This window comes from Mirounga angustirostris, unplaced genomic scaffold, assembly GCF_029215605.1.
Source record: "Mirounga angustirostris isolate CCGP_5_RB_7025 unplaced genomic scaffold, mMirAng1.0.hap1 SCAF_17, whole genome shotgun sequence".
NCBI classification, from domain to species: domain Eukaryota; kingdom Metazoa; phylum Chordata; class Mammalia; order Carnivora; family Phocidae; genus Mirounga; species Mirounga angustirostris.
Window position 1 is genome coordinate 36,963,892 of NW_026991725.1, and position 22,833 is coordinate 36,986,724.

Consider the following 22,833-nt stretch of genomic DNA (forward strand, 5'->3'; position numbering starts at 1 on the left):
CTGTGAGCGAAGGGCCGAGAAAGCTCACAAGCCTGGGGGCTGTTGTGTGGTTTCCCCCACTCAAGGGTAAGATCACAGGCATTTGTTAAGGAGAAACCCAAATCATGAACTAGATATGGATTTCTGGGTGGGGAAAATGGGCTGAAGGGTGGGGTCTGCTTGAGGGAGACCCTCTGGACATAGCAGTGATGGTGCCAGAGCTCTCACATCTCTGCCCCCCAGGCTGTGGCTGGGGGTGGGTGCAGTGCGGGGGCATGAGAATCGCCCCCGCCCCCCGCCTCCCGCCCAGCAGTTCATTCAGCAGGGGTTTTGTGAGGCTGAAAATCCTGAGGCCTGCAGCCCCAGCTCACTCCCAGTGGGATGGGGAGGGTCCTGTGGAGGGTTTATATAACTCCGAGACAGCCTGCTTCGTCAAAGGGAAGGGAGGAGCTGGGTTGGAAAGGTTTTTGCTCTACTTTCTTCAGAAATATTTATCAAGATGAGCAGAAAGTACAAGTGATAGAAGAGAGGGCCATCCGAGTTGACATCTCGATGTCCCAGGAGACACGGCGCCACCGGACTGAAGGCCTGGCCTGTGAGCGCAGGGACGGGGGCCAGGGCTGTCACCTGCGGGCCACAGACCTACTGCAACGTGCGTGGTGCCTGTGCCCTGGGAGGACCTGGCCTGTGGATGCTTCCAGGGCCAGCCCCTCGGGGCCGCTGTGCCTCCCTAGCTCCCACTGACTCGGAAGTTTCTCGTGGTCTAGGCAAGGCCAAGATCAACACGGCTGTGCGGGGGACACAGAGCCACACTCCCCGGCGCCCCCAATCCCCCCCACCCCATGTAAGAAGAGCAGTCTGCAGGGCATTATCATTCACCGTTCACCCTTGATTTTGGTGACATTTCTCACATTATACAGTTCTCCCCACCGCCCCCCCCCCCCCATCTACCTCTCATTTGGTTTTCACAATGGACATCATGTTAACAGATGACGCTGGAGTGACTTGTGGGCCTGGCAGGTGGGAATGAGAAGCTGAGAACAGGGAAAATTTCGACTTGGAACATGCCAGCCCACACACACATCTGGGGCCTCAAGGAGCACACATGTCCCCTAACACGCAGCATTAGAATTTAAAGACGGGCAGAGGCTACACCTAACACCCAGGGACCCCATGTCAGCCAAGGGATAGCTAGATGGAGGTGATGGGGCATAAAGAGGCCTCACGCAGGTTCGGCCGCCGGGAAGCACAGGAAAGGGGCTCTGGGAGAAGCGAGTTCCTGACAAGCATGCGGGATAGACACAGGGTTGATCGCCGAAGGAGACGGGACCATTGCCTCATGGGAGGGAAAGAAAAGGTCGATTTTGAGATTGCCTCAATCAGAAGGCAGTGAAATGAGCTAGATGCAGGGGTCAGAAACCAGTGGCCCCTGGGCCATCTCTGTAATGTGAGTTTCATTTTTAAAATAATTGTGCCCTTCGATAGTGCATGCACTGCCTAGCTGAGATTCACCTCCATCCTTACCATTCCCAATGGTCTCTACCCAATGACTGTGTCCACGTGTTTTCTTGCCCCTTAGTCTCCTGAAGTCACCTGACTTTGCCAGCCTTGGATGGAAGGCTCCTCCCTGCTCTCCTCCAGCCTGGAGGCTGTAGTATTCATGGTTTTGTAGGCATGGGGGACCGTGTAGAGCCCATCTCCATGATGGCCAAAGGATAAGCCCTTTTGTGGTCCCAAGGCTGTAGCCTCATCTAGGCGCTTTGTAATGCCAGGGAGGTAGAAGGGAAGAAGAATTTATAAGGTATGGTGATTATCTATGGAAGACTGCCTATGGAAATAAGGAGTGGGGGATAGCAGTGAGTTTGGTTTGGTCAGCTGGGGGCAAGGCGGTGCTGGGGAAGCCTGCAGGAGGGGCAGGTTTTGCCAGGTGGCAGATGGGGAGGGGGGAGGCAATCAGCTGAATGTGGGGATCCCAAGAAACATCTAAGTGGAGATGTCTGCAAGACAGCTGGACCTGGAGGACTAAGCTCCGGCAAACAATCAAGGCTGAAGACCAACGCTGGCATCCCCAGAAAACAGATGGAAAATAAAGTCTTGGAAATGGAGAAGGTTCTCCAAGGGGACTGCACTAAGTGGGGAGAAAGGGAGCCCCAGTGATGGCTCCTGGGCAACATTGACATTTCCAAAGGGGCCACAGGGTGAGAAGCCCGCAGGAGAACCTGCAGAGGAACAGACACTAAGGGGGGACAGGAGGGGAGTGCAGTGTCCAGAAAGAGGGGGGGGGGGCTTTGAAAGGAGGGAGCAGGTGAGAGCATCAGAGCTGCTCTGTTTTTTTTGTTTGTTTTGTTTTTGGTGTTTAGTCTTTATACATTTAAAGGATTTGGGGGATGCAGGTGATTATATCCATATGGGTGTTTTCAAAGTGGTTACCCATTAGATAGCTTATCTGACAAATGGCGTACACCTGCTTCTTTGATGGAGTTCCTCTCTCAGGTAAGCCTCACCTGACCTTGCCCCCACTTCCACCAGTGGGGCTGGGGGTGCCCGTCCAGGTAACAAGCATTTCCAGAGCACCGCTGGGTGCCGCGCCATGCTCTAGGGTCCTGGCTTACCTGGCACTCTCGAAGGTGGCTGATGCCGTCTTTCCTACAGCCCCAAACCCAACGCCGACAGCAAGACCCTCTGAAACAGACATAGAAAAAAAACCATGAGGGGTTAGGAGCAATTTTCAAATAAGGTTCATCGCCATCACTGTGTCAGGTGAGACTGCATGAGGCTGCCAGTAACAGAAAATCCACATAACAGGAGTTTCAACCAGGGGGTTGGCCAACAATGGTCTGGGGGCCAAACCTAGCCCACTGCCTATTTTTGTTCTTAATAAGCTAAGAACGATTTTTACATTTTTAAATAATTGGAAAAAAATCAAAGAAAGAGTAGTATTTCATGACACATGACAATTATATAATTTTAGTGTTCACAAAGCTTCATTGGCACACTGCCATGCTTATCGGTTGACAAGTTGTCTACGGCTGGTTTTGCGCGACATCAGCAGAGATGAGTAGTTGTGACAGAGACCGTATATTTAAAGACCTAAAATATTTACTGTCTGGCCCTTTACAGAAAGAGCTTGATGACTAACTCCTGAGCTAAACACATAGGGTTTTATTAGCTCAAGCGACAAGATATCCAAGGTTGATGTGGTAGCCCAATGATGTCTTCCCAGACGTTTGAGGAGCCATCTTGAAATGGTAGACTGTCCCAGTCTACTCTGGGAAGGTGTGGCTATAGTCTAGCTTAAGCTTGAGGATGTACAAGATGATTCCCCAAGTCCTTTCCAGAGGGACTAGTGAGCCGGCCAAGTTTACCAAACCCTGACTTTGATCACATGTGGAGGACAATGCTGGTCTATGAGTATCTGATAGAGAGGGAAAGATTATGGAAAAATGGAACTGTCCCAGTGGCCTGGGATCAGTAGGCTAGTCCCATAATGTTAAAACACTTTCGGGGCACCTGGGTGGCTCAGTCGTTAAGCGTCTGCCTTTGGCTCAGGTCATGTTCCCAGGGTCCTGGGACAGAGGCCTGCATCGGGCTCCCTGCTCAGCGGGAAGCCTGCTTCTCCCTCTCCCACTCCCCCTGCTTGTGTTCCCTCTCTCACTGTGTCTCTCTCTGTCAAATAAATAAAATCTTTAAAAACAACAACAACAAAACACTTTCTGATATCTGTGGGAGAATTTAAAGACCCCTTCTGAATCAAGGCCAGAAAGAGGACTACCAATATTGGTCAGAATCAAGACCAAGGGCTTTTGGGGCCAGGAGGAACTTTTGTGTTGTAAAGAGAGAAGAAGGGAAAAATCTACTGAGTGAGAAGGGCTTGTTTTCTTTTGGGATTCACTGTCTCTCTGAAATGCCTCTTTTTGTCCTTTGTGTCCTGTTTAGTTGGGGTGGGCCAAGGATGCTGGGCTTGCAATGATGACTCTAGGAGACACCTGGAGACCAAAGGATTGCTCAGACTTGTCCCGGGTTAAGGCGTAAGAGCTCACCTATAATCCAGTCTGGTTCACCAAGAAACCACAGTGGGGTTTGGAGTCCAAAGACCCTGCTAAGGCATAAAGGGCTCTTTGTTTGCCTCAGTTTACCCTCTGTGCTTCAGTCTCCTGTGGGGACCTTATCAGGTGGCTATAGCCACTGGAGGCTGCTGATTGAGAATTTGGGATTCTGATGCTCCATCAAATATCTTCCCATATTTCTCATAATGACCAATGATGGGATATAGAATCCTAGGACTGTAGAGGTGCAGGAAACCCCACAGATCATGTGGCATGACTCTTGGGCCACTGTCAGACTCAGAATTTAGGGGTTTGGGGGGGTGTCTTTCCAAAACCAGGCAGCATCCTCCCAGCACGTGTGGCTCACCCCGTAGCCGACTGCTGAGAAGCCCGAGACGGTGCCTCTAACGAGCTCCGGGGCTGAGGTGGCCGGCCAAGTCAGGGCTGCCAGAGCAACCAGACGTTTCATATCAAGCTTTTTAAAAATGGATTTATGTTTGCTCAATTTTTAAGGCTCCTGATGTAAATTCTTCACAAAGGCTGAGGCTTCATTCAGCAAGTCCTTCCTCTGAGATGACTCTGATTCTAAATTAGGCCTTGTATTCAAGATCTTAGCGTCTTTGTGGTCTTTCTTTTGGAAATGGGGGCCGGTGGCCACCTGTGGGCCACACGCCAGGCTAGAAGCATGAAGTAAAGGTGGGGATCGTCACCTCTGCTCCCACAGCAGAGAGGAAAGGGGAGGGGGAGCTGGTCTGAGAGCCCAGGCGGGCTCTGGTTCTGAGGTCCAGGCTCTGCTCTCCCTGGCCGTGCGTTCTTTTCCGTCTCTTTCAGAAAAGTCCTCTGAGGTTGGAGGAAGCCACAGCTCCAGGGAGGGCTCTGGACGCATGTTCACCATCTCCAGATTTGCCTGATGCATCTGACAAGCTTCCCAAAGGAGGAGTGTCCTAGGGGAAGGGCTGGATTTCAGGGCGGGCTGCGATGGATATGTCTGGGAGTTCCAGGCATCCTTTCCAGCAGGATGGAGGAAGCCTTTTTTATGCATCTTCTGAGTCTCAGAAAGTTGGAGGACATCTGAGATGCCTCCACCTGGCCAGTCTCCTACCATCAGAGTCCAGTGTTTACAAGGCTGCTGTTCTCAACTTTGTTTTGTACCAACACAGGCCCTCAACCCTCTCTCAGAGGTAACTGTGGGTCTCCAAGGCAAAGAGCTTCACCAGGGACCCCTGGCCCACCGGGGAGAGGTGCCAAAAGCTAGGGAGGGACTAAGGGGTGTTTTACGACGCCAGAGGGGCATATCCCTTCCTCTGAAAAAAATTTCCTTTTCTAAACTATAAACAACAGTTGGTCTGCTCTTTTGTTAAAGATTTTGCTCTAATTAGTCATTTTAATGTAAATGATAGTGCAGCCCAGAGCCACAGGACCTATATTAATTAGCAAACTAAGCCCTTCTTGTTATTTGGCAAAAGTCCCAGCACTCTGACTTATATAAATGCCCTCAGTGGCTCTGGGAGGTTGGGCAGGGGAGTACCCAGTTAAGGCAGGAGAAAAAGCATCTGCTCAAAGAGACACAAGCCTCAAGAAGCAGAGCCAGGCCTCGAATCTCAGTCCCCCACTCTCCCCCGGCCCCACCCATTTGCCAACCTGGCTTGTGGCTTTCTCCCAGGCATGGGTGGCAAGAGCTGGTATCTGAATCTGTACCCCAAAGAGGTTTGGAGCAAAGTGAATGCATAGTGCCTCTGCCCCCACCCTGTACCTGGGCCAACAGTGAGGGAACCTGCTCTGATGAATTGTAAAATGAGCCCCTCCCTCCTCTGGGGGAGCCCAGCTTCCAAAGCACAAGTTGCCTGTGGGAGGGGGCCAAAGCCTTTCCCCCGCTCCCTGCCAGAAGGAGAGAACCTTGGGGAAAAGGAATGCAGTGGCTACCTTGTCTGAAGGTAGGATAATACCCGGGAGAGAAACTAATGAGAGACGAAGACAAATTACCCACGCGGAAAGAACATAAATAAGAGAATTAAGGCAGATACTTAAGATCAACAGATGGTAGAAAGAACCCGCTGGGTGGAAAAGGAGCAGAGGAAAACATTGCCGACTGGAGCTCACACCCCAGGTGTTCCACCCAAAGTGCAAATTAGGAAGGTAATTAAGACAAGAAACCAAAGTGACTGGAATATTATCAGTAAGCCATTGCCTCTTTTCACAGCTACTGCTATTAACTCGGGTGCAAAGAGAGAGAAGATAAACGCCAGGCCTGTAGATGGGCGTCTGGCAGAGGCAGGGTGAGGCAGAGTCCTGAGGACCAGCCCGAGAACAGGCTCTCAGGCCCAGCCCACCTGCTCCACTCTTGTGCGGGGGTGTCTGCCTCCTCAGCTCCCCGTCCTCCTGAATCTCCATCCCTCCTTGTCACCCACTGCGGAAGAGAACAAAGAGGCTATGGCTCAAGTCCTGGCATATTGTTCAAGGTTCTTAGAATAATGAAAGGATAACAATGCTTTGCATACAGGATGATGTGCTCAGCGCAGCTTTCTCACTGTTGACTTTGTGTTTTAAGAGGCTGGTCTGTGCATCGCCAGATGTGAGCACCACCCCCGGCCTCTGCCCACTAGATGCTGGCAACGCCCCCTCCCCGCGAGTTGTGCTAATCAAAAATGTCTCCAGGCACTGCCTAGTGTCCCCGGGGGAAAAATCGTACCCTGTTGAGAACCACTGGCCTCCCATTGAGAGGTACTTTTCCTCAGTTTTAAACTATTCTAGAACACTCTAAGAGTTTAAGTAGGTGGTAGGAAAGTGAACAGTTAAAAACGAGTGTCTTGGTCCGTTTGGGCGGCTATCACAAAATACCGTAAGCGGGGCAGCTGATAAGTCACATGGATCTATTTCTCATGGTTCTGGAGGCTGGGAAGCGCGAGACCAGGATGCTGGCAGACTTGGCCTTCCTGGTTCATAGATGTGTCCTCACATGGTCAAAGGGACAGGGACCTTTCTTGAGCCTCTGCAATAAGACACTCATCTCTGAGCTCCACCCTGGTGACCTAAGCACCTCCTGATACCATCACGTTGCGGGTTAGGATTTCCATGTATGAATTTTGGGGGGATACAAACATTCAGACCACAGTAACCAATATTTTCTTTTTCCATCAAGGGCTAGCCATTCCTTCGCTTTTAAGGTCATGGCGTGGGGTGGGAGGAGGGAGGGTTTAAATTCACAGGTCTTCTGCAGGAGACCTTGCAAGCCTCCGAAACAGTGACATCTGTGACATTTCAGCGTTGCCTGACATTCACGGCTGGCAGATCTCGTGGGGGATGGGAGGGAATGCCAGGATGGGGTACAGAGAAATGCGATGTCTGGTTCAGCAGAGCTGCTGTGGGGACACCCTTCCCCTCCTGCCTGGTTATGCTCCTCCGCACGTGGGCACAGCTGTAGCGTGGCCTCGGAGAGAGAGGCGTCTGAAATACAACCCAGGTGTCCGGGGCGCTCCGGCCAGGGCTGAAGACGGTGGGCGTCTCATTTCCCTGCTCTGGGCTCTGCGACGGTCTCACCGCAGCTCCTGATCACATGCCTCTTGGGTGGCTTTCGTGCGGGGGGGGCTGCTACTGGGCTCACGGCGAACTGAAACCTCAGTCTGTTCGCTTTGGGCGCTGCTGGGAAGCCACAGTTCTCCATCCGGCGCCCGCGCTGCTCCTTCTTTACACCCCAGGGCGGTCCTGCGGGGGCCGCGGGGGCCACAGGGTCTCCCGGGTACGCGCCGCTCAGCTCTCTGGTGGGAGCGCTCGTGCTATCGGTTCCAGATGGCACAGCCAAAAGCCGTCTAGAGAAGGTCAGCACAATGGCCAACAGGAAATGAGGGGTGAGGTTATGACTTTTTCTCCTTGACTTACAAAGTATGAGAAGTAAGACAGCGGCTCACTTCCCGTGAGGGCTTAATATTAAACACGGCTGCAGGGGCGCCTGGCTGGCTCAGTCAGTGGAGCGTGCAACTCTTGATCTCAGGGTTGTGAGTTCGAGCCCCACGTCGGGTATAGAGATTACTTAAAAATAAATACCAACCGACAAGCAACATAGCTGCCACCGCGACCACCAATCCCAAAGGTGGAGAAATGATGTGAAATAGGATGACTTCCTTATTCTCATCTCCACCGAGGACAGAACAAGAGGAAGATGGCTCTCAATTGCAGCCAGAGGGATTTAGGCAAGGGGGAGAAATTACCTTGAGGGAGGAGGGTTTTGAAACGTCTACCTCCTCGAAGGGATGTTGAGAATATCCCTCCCCGGGAGAAGAGGGGTGTTTGCAGCTACTGAGCTGCTCCCCAGGCTGGGATGACCGTGGATGCTGAGAGCAGGCTGGGCTGAAAGGAATGGGGAGGTTGGCCTTGTCAAGATGACCCTTCTGGCCAGATGACGCTTCAACATTAAATATGGGCTCAGTCCTAGGAGCAAGGTCAAGTGGCTACTTAACACATTCCCAGGTCCTCATGGGCTACTTTCTGAAAAATAGAGAGGGCCACCTGGGTGGCTCAGTCAGTTAAGCGGCTGACACTTGGTTTTGGCTCAGGTTGTGATCTCAGGGTCCTGGGATGGAGCCCTGCATCAGGCTCTGCGCTCAGGGGAGAGTCTGCTTAATGATTATCTCTCTCCCTCTGCCCCTCCCCCTGCTTACATGTGCTCTCTCTCTTTCAAAAATAAACAAATCTTCAAAAAAAACCCAGAGATATAACCATCTGGAGAATCTGTGGCTGGAGGGGACCATGTGGGCAATAGGGCCCATAAGGAAGGCGGCATGCCCACCCCCAGTGGCATTGGGAGCCTTCATGGGTGCTGGGCCAGCTCAGTTCTGATTCCTCCTCGCTCTTGCCCATCTGAGCACTGTCTCTGAGCTGGGAGAGAGGCAGTATCCATCATACTCCAGGAGGGGTTTCCTGGCTGTAAGGGCTTGCTTTTGGCTGTTGGGAGGGTTGACCCATCTGGCGTAGACACACGTGCTGTCTTTATTTCTACTCTGAACCCTCAGCTTGGCTGAGCCTTCTGGGGAGACTGGCCCACAATATGCTGATTTCCCCACTTGGCCCATCTTTGGCCGCACACAGAATTCCAGCAGGAAGGGAAACCAGGAAGGTGGGATCTCATATCATATTACACGCTCATTAGACAAGATGTTGGTACAACCAGCCAGGTATTGCCACGGAATCCCTGTGGAGTCTGGCAAATGCCCTATGAAGGATAAAAATGATCTACTTAGTGTCATTTTTCTGAAAAAGTAGTTCAACACACTTTCTAATATGGATTACTAGCCCTACTATTTGTATTGGGTAAAGTCAAGTGTTGGGAAAGATGAGAAACACAGGTGTTCCAGAAGAGTTGAATTTAACTCACATTCCTATCGATGTCAATAGTCATGCCTTAAGAGTTTATTAAGAGATCTTGATAACTGAAGATACTCCAACAGGGATCACCCTCTAATTAAAATAAGCACTCTGTAATTAATGTTTCCAAGTGTGCTTTTTTGGTATATTCTACTCTCTCCAGTGAAGGACCCAGAGAAATTGCTGTCCTGTGGTCCCTGCCACCTCCCACCCCAGCAGACGGCCGAGCAGGAGGCATCTCCTCGTTGGTGGGAATGTGGACAGATGACACAGCCACATCTTTAAACAGCAAGTGAAGGCATCTTGTTTGATACCCACATCTAAGAGTCAATTTCAATTTGCTTCAGTTTTCAGCAACCAAAGATCAGATCCCCATGTTTCCGTGGAGAAAAAGGGAGGGAATGCCTTTGCTGCTACAGATAATGCTGAGATAGTCCAACCCACAAGCCCTGCTTCATGCCCAGACTGAGGCCTCCAGCCAGCTCCCCTCACCATGCACCCCTGCGGCCACAGCAGGGGTTGCCCTCCAGCGAGAGGATTAATTTTCAGGCCCAGGGACATGCCAGGTGTAGTAGAGGGTCAGACCAGGTATGACAGAGGTCAGACCAGGTGTGACAGAGGTCAGACCAGGTGTGGTAGTGGGATCAGACCAGGTGTGGTAGAGGGTCAGACCAGGTGTGGTAGAAGGTCAGACCAGGTGTGGTAGAGGGTCAGACCAGGTGCGGTAGAGGGTCAGACCAGGTGTGGTAGAGGGTCAGACCAGGTAGGGGCCAGAGAGCACTGTAGTCTCTCCTTTTGAGCCTCTGCCCAATCACCTGGTCCCTGAGCTTCCTCTCCCCACTTCCAAAGGTTCTGGCATGCAGGGAAGCATCTGGTTGCTCAGATCTGACAAAGTCACACTATTTAAGTGCATAAGGTTCTGTTCTGTAATTTACCAAAAATCCTTTTTTGGGGGGGTTGGGCAGCACTGAAAACCTGAGAAGCTCTACAACCATGAAGAGGCAGGACGATGGACACTAGGCAGTCTACAGCGTGGCCGGCGGAGAATGATTTTCCAGCACCAGCATATCCTGCCATGAGCGGGCTTATCTGCAGCTGGGGCTGCAGTTCTGGTACGTGCTGCCTGACCCCAGGCAATGAGGAGGCCCCCCAGCACCACGCTGCACTCTGAAGCCTCCCTCCCCCCATCTCTCAGTTCGGGAAGACTACTCTGAGGTGGGACAGAGTTCCAGGAGAGAGCGGGGAAAGCATGGCCAAAGCCACCCCAGGGCACTGTCCCTGTCTCAAAGTCCCACCGACCACTGGCAGGAAGTCACAGCAGGAGCTCAGCCCGAGAACCTGCCTCCCCGGCAGTGTCCACAGCTGATGGCACGCACACATATCCACGCAGCTAACAGCCCGGCATCTCCCGGGCTTCTCCCCAAAAGACTGGGGATTCCTGGGGTCAGGCGAAGCCAGGGGAGCAGGGAGTTGGCTGTCACCCCTCCTGACTCCGTGGGAATCACCCTGCCCAGAGATCTCGCAGCCCTAGGCAGGCAGGCAGTGGCTGACCCCCGCTAGCCCTCCCCGGGTTCCGCATGAAGAGTCGCTGCAGTCTCGGTCCCCCAGGGTGGAGCTGCCTTGCTGAAGGGACAGGCAGCCTGGGGCCACCTGCCTCGGAAGCACAGCTGTGCACTGGTGCACCTACGTGCACTCTGTCCCGCGGGCCGTGCTCGGGGTACGGCGAGCTCTTGGACACGCTGGAATGCGGGGCCTTGGAGGTATGAGGGGGGCTGACTCCTGGGTCTGTAACTCACATGGACTGGAGGGCCTAAAGAAACCGGGAGGGAAGAACTCTTTTAACCCCCTCGAAGAACTTAGGAACGAAATTAGACTCTGGCAGCTCTTCCAGGATGATGAATAACGTAAGGTACAGGTTCATTTATCACTCCCTGTACCTGACTCCCACCCAAGTATTTCTAAAAGCTGGGCAAGGAGTGATGTCTCAGGCCACACAGCTGGGTTTTGCTCCGCCGATGGCAGGGACTATAATACGATGCCGGTATGAAGGTGGGGGCGGTATTTTTCTTAAAGGGAGTAGGAGCATTTCACAAGAATGTTAACAGAAGAGGAAAATAACCGCCTGCCTTCTCCACCCCAGCTCTGCGATCGCCGTGGGCCCAGTGGTGGCTTGCGGGCAAACCCGTCCTCCTGGCCATGGCTGACTGGGCACTTGGTCAAGTGGGCCCAATCAGGGCTGGGATTTTTCTGCAGAGCAAATGAAGAAGAGGGCCAGGACAGGAAGGCCAGGAACTGTCACTAGCCTTCCTCTGTGTCTCGTAGAAGAAACTGGTCCACAGAAGGAGCCGGTGTAGCCAGCGTGTGACGAGAAGCAGCGACAGATAAAGCAAACTGGACCCTGGAAGTATCTGGGTCTATTTTTCATTTATCCCTGAAGCCAGGAGCCTGGCTGCACCTCTGTCCTTCCTGTGCGTATGTGAGATACGTCAACATCCTTTCAACACCCCACTATTTTCCTAAAACAGTTTGGGTTCTTGCTCTGCAACTTGCAACCAAAACACCCAATAATTCAGCCAAAGCCTGCCCTAAGTGCTCTATGTTGATTATCTAAATTGGTCTAATCTAACCCTAATTCAATTGCAAAATTGATATTCTTATCATATCTTTCAGAGAGGTAAACCGGGGTTCAGAGTGGTCAAGCGACACACCCAAAGTCACACAGCCCTTAAGAGGTTCAGCCTATGCGTTCCTTCTTTTTCATAGCGCACCACACTGACTCCTTTGTTTAGTTAACCATCAGGCCTCCCCTCCTGCTTAGGACTCAAAGGACTGAGAATGGTGTTAATGCCAACAAGAGCACCCATTGGGGCACCATATTTAATTTGGTCTTTTTGACAACCCCATGAAATTGGTACTGCTCTTAGCCCTTTTAGAGACGTGGGGACTGGTATCTCCAGCCCAGGCTCCACGTGCTCCCCCTTGCCCATACTGCCTTCCATGACTCCCGCTCGATTCCTCTTTAGCACTCCTACTCCTTCAGCGGCTACTATCTCCGTATATTCGAACATCCTTTTACTTTTCCTAAGCCTTTAGGCACATAAAAACGTTTCATTTTATATTCTGACTTTGAACCTAAAAAATGGTTATTTTAGGGGCACCTGGGTGGCTCAGTCAGTTAAGCATCTGCCTTCAGCTCAAGTCATGATCCCAGGGTCCTGGGATCAAGCCCCACATCGGGCTCCCTGCTCAGCGGGAAGCCTGCTTCTCCCTCTCCCACTCCCCCTGCTTGTGTATCTCACATATGCAAAGCAATACACCTACACATGGAAGAAAACATCATGTTCAGCAAAATCTAAAGTAATAAATTTCCCCATGTCTGCTCCCAACCCCTAGTTCCATGCCTAAGAGGCAATGTACTTTTTAAAGTTCTAGCTTTTCCTTCTCCATTGGGTACCACTATAACTTTACATAACTTTAAATATTAATACATTTGTTTCTTTAATGTATCACAATCTTCACTGAGTTGGCTGACAGCACTGTTGCTTCCTACTCTGTTGAGCCTTGTAAAAGTTGAAGAATTCAGTGTCCTTTCTTCCCACCTCTGCTCTCTTTCCACCTCTACTCTATGAAAGCTATCCCACTGGGTACTTGTTCTGCAGATACAGCTCATCTAAGGTGTATTCCCAGGTCAGTTCAAAAAATGGCAATCCAAAAAAAATGGAGTTTACGATAGTGGGGTGCTACCATATATTCTTTACATATCAGGTTGCTATCAGAAGAGAAGGCAACATACTCCTAAGATTTTAAACTCATCCCATTGGAAGAAAGTGGTCCCAGGAATCAAGGCCCAATGGATGCTTTCTTGATTCTTTCTGGTGTTCATTTTATCTTCTGGATATTAATTAGATACCTTCTCTTTCCCTTTCTTCCTTTCTTTCTCTTTCCCTTCCTTCCTTCCTTCCTTCCTTCCATCCATCCATCTATCCTTCCTTCTTCCCTCCCTTCCCTATATTGTTTCTTTTAATGGCAGTAAACACATATAACATCAAATTTATCATTTTAACCATGTTTAAGTGTACAGTTCAGTGGTATTAAGGTCCTTCGCATGGTTGGGCACCTGCCACCACCACCTTTGCAGAGCTCTTTTTATCCTGCGAAACTGAAACCAGCCCTCCATTAAACACTAACTCCCATTTCCCCCTCCAGCCCAGCTTCCATCAACCACCACCCTACCTCTATCTCTATGAATGTGACTCTTCTAATAATCTCATATAAGAAAAATCACACAGGGGCTCCTGGGTGGCTCAGTCAGTGAAGCGTTTGCCTTCGGCTCAGGTCATGGGATCAGGCCCTGCTTTGGGCTCCTCACTCAGTGGGGAGTCTTCTTGTCCCTCTCCCGCTGCCCCTCCCCCCCACTCACACTCGCTTTCTTGCTCTCTTAAATAAAATCTTTAAAAAAACAAGAGGAATCACACAGCTTTTGTGATGCCATATTTCTCAGATGTAACGTGTTCCTTCTTCATTTCGTTATGGGCCTCCTTGAGCCCATGGGATGAATGGCGATAAACTTCTGAGTCCTCGTGTGTGTAAAAATAATTCTGATTTTGTTCCGTGACTTAATAGTTTGGCCTGATAGAAAATTCTAGGTCCCAAATGACCTCTCCTCAACATCTTGAGGGCATTGTTGTACTGTCTTCCAGTATCCAGGGCTGCTGCTGGGAAGGCCGATGTTAAGTCAATCCTCAGGTCCTTGCGGTTAAACTGATTTTTCTCTCTGGAAGCTCTTACATGTTTTCATCTTTGTTTTTGGAGTTTTAAAATCTCACCAAGGTCTATCTGAAGGGGAGGCTTTATGCATTCATACTCAGCTTTACGTGGGCCCTTTAAATCTGCAAGGTTGTGCGTTTTCTTCAGCTTAAGAAATATTTCTCGGCATCTTGACTCATATTTTACATCTTGGACTTCGTGTCTGTGAACTGGAGGATTGTTTTCTACTTAACATCCCTAATGATCAGCTCGGCTCTTCATCTGGAATGTTCTTAGCAGTCTATCCATTTAAATTAAAAACAAAACAAAACAAAAAAACTTTATGGCAATCCCACAGAGGGATGCAGTGATGGTGTGAACAGGTATGACTCACACCCACACAGGGATGCAGTGATGGTGTGAGCAGATGTGACTCACACCCACAGGGGTCCAACAATGGTGTGAGCAGGTGTGAGCTCACACCCACAAGGGTGCAATAATGGTGTGAGCAGGTGTGGGAGACCAGCCCCGGGTGGCCTGGTGTATCAGCGCAGTGGCTGAACGATGTACCGTCCAGCAGAGCGGCGGTGGAGATGAGCTCATAAATCACGGTGAAACATTTGGCCCATTTAAAGTCCAGCGTAACTGTCAAAAACTAATAAAATATGTAACTCGCTAGCAAGGTGCTCAAAGCCTGGGGCCTTCTTTTCATTAATGTCAGATTTGATCCAAGACACTCCCGAGACAGATCGGCAGGCACCAGGAGAATCCTCCCGACCAGCAGCTTCATCACGAGGCCCCACACGCAGGCTGTCCTTCTCAGTCACACCGCGGAGGATCTGCTCTTGCGCCTGGCATGTGAAAACCTGTTTTTTTTTTTTATGAGGGAGATCCAACACAGATGTGGGGGCTCCCAGGGCAGCAGGGAGCCAAGAGTTAGCTGATGGCAGACGGTGACCAAATAAATTGTTAGTGACCCTCCACCAAAAGAATAAAAAATAGATTATTAAAAATCTGGTTCACAAATCTCTAAAACAAACAGGAATGGCAATCAAGAGACACCAGCATGGATTCATGAACAATTCGTGTCACACGAAGTACAAAACTCTTTTGATGGAAATGCAACTGGGAAAGCAGGGGAATGCAAAGGATAAAAATTTATCGTGTATCTGGATGTCACCATCGCTCTTGGTTCTCACAATACTGTATGAACAGGATAAAATAATGCATCGTGGGGAGCAAGATGGCGGAGGAGTAGGAGACCTGGATTTCGTCTCCTCTCAGGAATTCAGCTGGATAGGGATCAAACCATTCTGAACACCTACAAACCCAACAGGAGATCAAAGAAAAGAAGAGCAACAACTTTCTGAACAGAAAAGCGACCACTTTCTGGAAGGTAGGACGTGCGGAGAAGTGAATCCGAGGCGATATTCGGGAGGATAGACGGCGGGGGAGGGGCCTCCGTCGGCCGCTTCTGGCAAGTGATAGAGCCGCGGAGCACAAAATCGGAACTTTTAAAAGTCTGCTCCGCCGAGGGACGTCACTCTGGTGGCTAAGCGGGGGGTGGAACCCTAGGGACAGTGTGGTCTCAGGACCCTCGGGGTCACAGAAGGACCGGGGGTGCCTGAGGGCGGCAGAGCTCCCAGGTATCGGAGCGGGGAAGCCGGCTGCAGAGGCGGAGCCCAGGCGCGGGCTCTCAGCTCGGGGTGGCCATAAACCGTGATCTGCGGCACAGCCGGGCCCCTGCTCCTCCAGCAGGGACCCCACAAGCGGCAGATCCGGGGAGACTCACCTTCCTCCCCCGGGAGGAGCCGCGCGGGAGGGCACCGCAGGGATCTGCTGGGTTTGGAGACTCCAGACCGGGTCCGGTGCCAGAGATAGAAACGCGCGGTCACAGGCCGGTTGAGCATGGAGTGCAGCCGGAGACCGGGGAGACGGGAGTGACTGACGGCTTTTCTCTGGGGGCTCACTGAGGAGCAGACCCGAGTTCTCGGCTCCTCCGGGGCGGAGATTGGGAGGCCGCCATTTTCACGCTCCGCCTCCAAAGCGGTACGGAAAGCTCGCAGGGAACAAAAGCCCCGGAGAGCAAACCCGAGCAGATGACTTAGCCGGGAGGGGGCAAGGGCGGGGCTATTCCGCCTCCGGCAGAGACATTTGGAAACCACGGCAACAGGCCCCTCCCCAGAAGATCAGCGAGAACAGCCAGCCAAGACCAAGTTTACCGATCAATGAGAACGGCAGAACTCCAGCGCTAGGGGAATACTGCACATAGAATTCACGGCTTTTTTACCATGATTCCTTAGTCTTTTAAAGTTAATTTTTTTTTAACTGTCTTTTTGTCTTTTTATTTCTTTTTGAATTTTTCTTTTTCCCTTTTTCAAACAACATCTTATCAATCCCTTTTTTTAAAAAAAAAACATTTTTATTTTTCATTTTTAGAGTCATATTTTATCCCTTCATAGTAGTTACCCATATTTTTGGCTTATATATATAAGTTGTTCTCTCTTTAAAATTTTGAGATAGTTTCTTCTAACAGATTAAAATATACCCTAAATCTCTAGTATATGGTGTTTTCTATTCCCCTGCCTGATCACATCCTCTCCCTTTTTTTTTCTTTTTCTTTTTTCTTTTTTTAAATCTTCTTCTTTCTTTTTCAAACAACTTCTTATCAATTCCTTTTATAAAATTTTTTATAATTTCCATTTTTACAGTCATTTTCTATCCCTTCATCATATCAACCCTTATTTTTGTACATATATCTTTTTCTTTCTTTAAAATTTTGGGAGACACTTTCTTCTAAAAGACCAAAACACACCCCAAATCTAGTGTGTGGCACTGATCTATATACCATATAGATCATATTTGATCACATTCTGGTTTTTCTTTTGTTGTTGTTGTTTTGTTTTGTTTGTTTTTGTTTTTATCTTTATCTTTTTCTTTTTTTTTCTTTTTCTTTTTTCTCTCTTTCCCCTTCTTATCCCACTGCTTCAGGTCTTTTCTGATTTGTTTAGAGTATATTTTCTGGGGACGTGGTTACTCTGCTAGCATTTTGTTCTCTCATTAATCTATTCTCCTCTGCACAAAATGACGAGACGGAAAAAATCACCTCAACAAAAAGAACAAGAGGCAGTACCGACTGCCAGGGACCTACTCAATACGGACATTAGTACGATGTCAGATCTAGAGTTCAGAATCATCACTTTAAAGATACTAGCTGGGCTTGAAAAAAATATGGAAGTTATTAGAGAAACTCTTTCTGGAGAAGTAAAAGAGCTAAAATCCAACCAAGTAGAAATCAAAAAGGCTATTAATGAGGTGCAATCAAAATTGGGGGCGCTAACTGCTAGAATAAATGAGGCAGAAGAGAGAATCAGTAATATAGAAGATGAAATGCTGGAAAATAAAGAAGCTGAGAAAAAGAGAGATAAACAACTACTGGATCATGAGGGCAGAATTCGAGAGATAAGCGATACCATAAGACGAAACAACATTAGAATAATTGGGATCCCAGAAGAAGAAGAAAGAGAGAGAGGGGCAGAAGGTATAATGGAGCAAATTATAGCAGAGAACTTCCCTAATTTGGGGAAAGAAACAGGCATGAAAATCCAGGAAGCACAGAGAACCCCTCTCAAAATCAATAAAAATAGGTCAACTCCCCGACATCTAATAGTAAAACTTACGAGTCTCAGAGACAAAGAGAAAATCCTGAAAGCAGCTCGGGAGAAGAGATATGTAACCTACAATGGTAGAAACATTAGATTGGCAACAGACCTATCCACAGAGACCTGGCAGGCCAGAAAGGACTGGCAGGATATATTCAGAGCACTAAATGAGAAAAATATGCAGCCAAGAATACTCTATCCAGCTAGGCTGTCATTGAAAATTGAAGGAGAGATAAAAAGCTTCCAGGACAAACAAAAACTAAAGGAATTTGCAAACACAAAACCAGCCCTACAGGAAATCTTGAAAGGGGTCCTCTAAGCAAAGAGAGACCCTAAAAGCAACATAGACCAGAAAGGAACACAGACAATATACGGTAACAGTCACCTTACAGGCAATACAATGGCACTAAATTCCTATCTTTCAATAGTTACCTTGAATGTAAATGGGCTAAATGCCCCAATCAAAAGACACAGGCTAACAGACTGGATTAAAAAACAAGATCCATCGATATGCTGTCTGCAAGAGACTCATTTTAGACCCAAAGACACCCCCAGATTGAAAGTGAGGGGGTGGAAAACCATTTACCATGCTAATGGACACCAAAAGAAAGCTGGGGTGGCAATCCTTATATCAGACAAATTAGATTTTAAACCAAAGACTGTAATAAGAGATGAGGAAGGACACTATATCATACTTAAAGGATCTATCCAACAAGAAGATCTAACAATTGTAAATATCTATGCCCCTAACATGGGAGCAGCCAATTATATAAGGCAATTAATAACAAAAGCAAAGAAACACATCGACAACAATACAATAATAGTGGGGGACTTTAACATCCCCCTCACTGAAATGGACAGATCATCTAAGCAAAAGATCAACAAGGAAATAAAGACTTTAAATGACACACTGGACCAAATGGACTTCACAGACATATTCAGAACATTCCACCCCAAAGCAACGGAATACACATTCTTCTCTAGTGCCCATGGAACATTCTCCAGAATCGATCACATCCTAGGTCATAAATCAGGTCTCAACCGGTACCAAAAGATAGGGATCATTCCCTGCCTATTTTCAGACCACAATGCTTTGAAACTAGAACTCAATCCCAAGAGGAAAGTCGGAAAGAACTCAAATACATGGAGGCTAAAGAGCATCCTACTGAAGAATGAATGGGTCAACCAGGAAATTAAAGAAGAATTAAAAAAATACATGGAAACCAATGAAAATGAAAACACAACTGTTCAAAATCTTTGGGATGCAGCAAAGGCAGTCCTAAGAGGAAAGTATATAGCAATACAAGCCTTTCTCAAGAAACAAGAAAGGTCTCAAGTACACAACCTAACCCTACACCTAAAGGAGCTGGAGAAAGAACAGCAAATAAAGCCTAAACCCAGCAGGAGAAGAGAAATCATAAAGATCAGAGCAGAAATCAATGAAATAGAAACTAAAAGAACAGTAGAACAGATCAACGAAACTAGGAGCTGGTTCTTTGAAAGAATTAACAAGATTGATAAACCCCTGGCCAGACTTATCAAAAAGAGAAGAGAAATGACCCAAATCAACAAAATCATGAATGAAAGAGGAGAGATCACAACCAACACCAAAGAAATACAAACAATTATAAGAACATATTATGAGCAACTCTATGCCAGCAAATTAGATAACCTGGAAGAGATGGATGCATTCCTAGAGATGTATCAACTACCAAAACTGAACCAGGATGAAATAGAAAACCTGAACAGACCTATAACCACTAAGGAAATTGAAGCAGTCATCAAAAATCTCCCAAAAAACAAAAGCCCAGGGCCAGATGGCTTCCCAGGGGAATTCTACCAAACATTTCAAGAAGAATTAATACCTATTCTTCTGAAACTGTTCCAAAAAATCGAAACGGAAGGAAAACTTCCAAACTCATTTTATGAGGCCAGCATTACCTTGATCCCCAAACCAGACAAAGACCCCATCAAAAAGGAGAATTACAGACCAATATCCCTGATGAACATGGATGCAAAAATTCTCACCAAAATACTAGCCAATAGGATCCAACAGTACATTAAAAGGATTATTCACCATGACCAAGTGGGATTTATCCCTGGGCTGCAAGGTTGGTTCAACATCCGCAAATCAATCAATGTGATACAGTACATTAACAAAGGAAAGAACAAGAATCATATGATCCTCTCAATAGATGCAGAAAAAGCTTTTGACAAAGTACAGCATCCTTTCTTGATCAAAACTCTTCAGAGTATAGGGATAGAGGGTACATACCTCAATATCATAAAAGCCATCTATGAAAAACCTACAGCAAATATTATTCTCAATGGGGAAAAACTGAGAGCTTTCCCCCTAAGGTCAGGAACGCGGCAGGGATGTCCACTATCACCACTGCTATTCAACATAGTATTGGAAGTCCTAGCCACAGCAATCAGACAACAAAAAGAAATCAAAGGCATCCAAATTGGCAAAGAAGAAGTCAAACTCTCACTCTTTGCAGATGATATGATACTTTATGTGGAAAACCCAAAAGACTCCACCCCAAAACTGCTAGAACTCATACAGGAATTCAGTAAAGTGGCAGGATATAAAATCAATGCACAGAAGTCAGTGGCATTCCTATACACCAACAACAAGACAGAAGAAAGAGAAATTAAGGAGTCGATCCCATTTACAATTGCACCCAAAACCATAAGATACCTAGGAATAAATCTAACCAAAGAGACAAAGGATCTTTACTTAGAAAACTATAAAATACTCATGAAAGAAATTGAGGAAGACACAAAGAAATGGAAAAACGTTCCATGCTCATGGATTGGAAGAACAAATATTGTGAAGATGTCGATGCTACCTAGAGCAATCTACACATTCAATGCAATCCCCATCAAAATACCATCCACTTTTTTCAAAGAAATGGAACAAATAATCCTAAAATTTGTATGGAACCAGAAAAGACCCCGCATAGCCAGAGGAATATTGAAAAAGAAAAGCAAAGCCGGTGGCATCACAATTCCGGACTTCAAGCTCTATTACAAAGCTGTCATCATCAAGACAGCATGGTACTGGCACAAAAACAGACACATAGATCAATGGAACAGAATAGAGAGCCCAGAAATGGACCCTCAACTCTATGGTCAACTAATCTTCGACAAAGCAGGAAAGAATGTCCAATGGAACAAAGACAGTCTCTTCAACAAATGGTGTTGGGAAAATTGGATAGACACATGCAGAAGAATGAAACTGGACCACTTCCTTACACCACACACAAAAATAGACTCCAAATGGCTGAAAGACCTCAATGTGAGACAGGAGTCCATCAAAATCCTAAAGGAGAACACAGGCAACAACCTCTTTGACCTCAGCCGAAGCAACTTCTTCCTAGAAACATCGCCAAAGGCAAGGGAAGCAAGGGCAAAAATGAACTATTGGGACTTCATCAAGATAAAAAGCTTTTGCAAAGCAAAGGAAACAGTTAAGAAAACCAAAAGACAACCGACAGAATGGGAGAAGATATTTGCAAATGACATATCAGATAAAGGGCTAGTATCCAAAATCTATAAAGAACTCATCAAACTCAACACCCAAAGAACAAAGAATCCAATTAAGAAATGGGCAGAAGACATGAACAGACATTTTTCCAATGAAGACATCCAAATGGCCAACAGACACATGAAAAAGTGCTCAATATCGCTCGGCATCAGGGAAATCCAAATCAAAACCTCAATGAGGTATCACCTCACACCAGTCAGAATGGCTAAAATTAACAAGTCAGGAAACGACAGATGTTGGCGGGGATGCGGAGAAAGGGGAACCCTCCTACACTGTTGGTGGGAATGCAAACTGGTGCAGCCACTCTGGAAAACTGTATGGAGGTTCCTCAAAAAGTTGAAAATAGAGCTACCATATGATCCAGCAATTGCACTACTGGGTATTTACCCCAAAGATACAAAAGTAGGGATCCGAAGGGGTACGTGCACCCCGATGTTTATAGCAGCAATGTCCACTATAGCCAAACTGTGGAAAGAGCCAAGATGTCCATCGACAGATGAATGGATAAAGAAGATGTGGTATATATATACAATGGAATATTATGCAGCCATCAAAAGGAATGAGATATTGCCATTTGCAACAACGTGGATGGAACTGGAGGGTATTATGTTGAGTGAAATAAGTCAAACAGAGAAAGACATGTATCATATGATCTCACTGATATGAGGAATTCTTAATCGCAGGAAACAAACTGAGTGTTGTTGGAGTGGGGGGTGGGGTGGGAGGGATGGGGTGACTGGGTGATAGACACTGGGGAGTGTATGTGCTCTGGTAAGCGCTGTGAATTGTGCAAGACTGTTGAATCTCAGATCTGTACCTCTGAAACAAATAATGCAATATATGTTAAGAAAAAAAAAAAGAAGAAGAAGAAGAAGAAGGTAGCAGGAGGGGAAGAATGAAGCGGGGGAAATCGGAGGGGTAGACGAACCATGAGAGACGATGGACTCTGAAAAACAAACAGGGTTCTAGAGGGGAGGGGGGTGGGAGGATGGGTTAGCCTGGTGGTGGGTATTTAGGAGGGCACATTCTGCATGGAGCACTGGGTGTTGTGCACAAACAATGAATCATGGAACACTTCATCTAAAACTAATGTTGTAATGTAAGGGGATTAACATAAGAATAAAAAAATTAAAAAAAAAAAAAAAATAATGCATCGTGGTGCGGGTAACTGCGTTCACTACTGGCCAAATGACTACACTCAGTAGGTGTCAGTTCACGAATTCGTGCAGCCCTGGGGGGAGAGCTAAGCCACATGGCTCGGCTGTTGCTACTGTCTGTCCAGTGTGAACATCAACAGCTCCGGCGGGGACACAGAAGGAAAAACTGGGAGAAAACGCAACACTGAGAACACTGTATGCTCAACAGACACGCGATAGAGAAATCGTAAAGGGTGGACGATGAGTGAAACACTTAGCTCTAATATGGCGTCTAAGAAAAGCAAGTGTAACACCCCGAAATTAGGTATAAGGTATAAAGAACAGCCCAAGAGAAG

The 22,833-nt window shown here is 47.7% G+C and overlaps 1 protein-coding gene across 10 annotated transcripts in view; it reads right to left on the minus strand.

The window, feature by feature from the left end:
- SLC39A11 (solute carrier family 39 member 11) overlaps positions 1-22,833 on the minus strand; it is a 403,594-nt gene that overhangs the window by 67,869 nt on the left and 312,892 nt on the right. For all 10 annotated transcript variants that reach the window (XM_064583524.1, XM_064583522.1, XM_064583521.1 and 7 more), the window contains one exon: positions 2,592-2,661. In XM_064583524.1, coding sequence (XP_064439594.1) covers positions 2,592-2,661 — 70 coding nt within the window. The remainder of the gene's footprint in view (positions 1-2,591; positions 2,662-22,833) is intronic.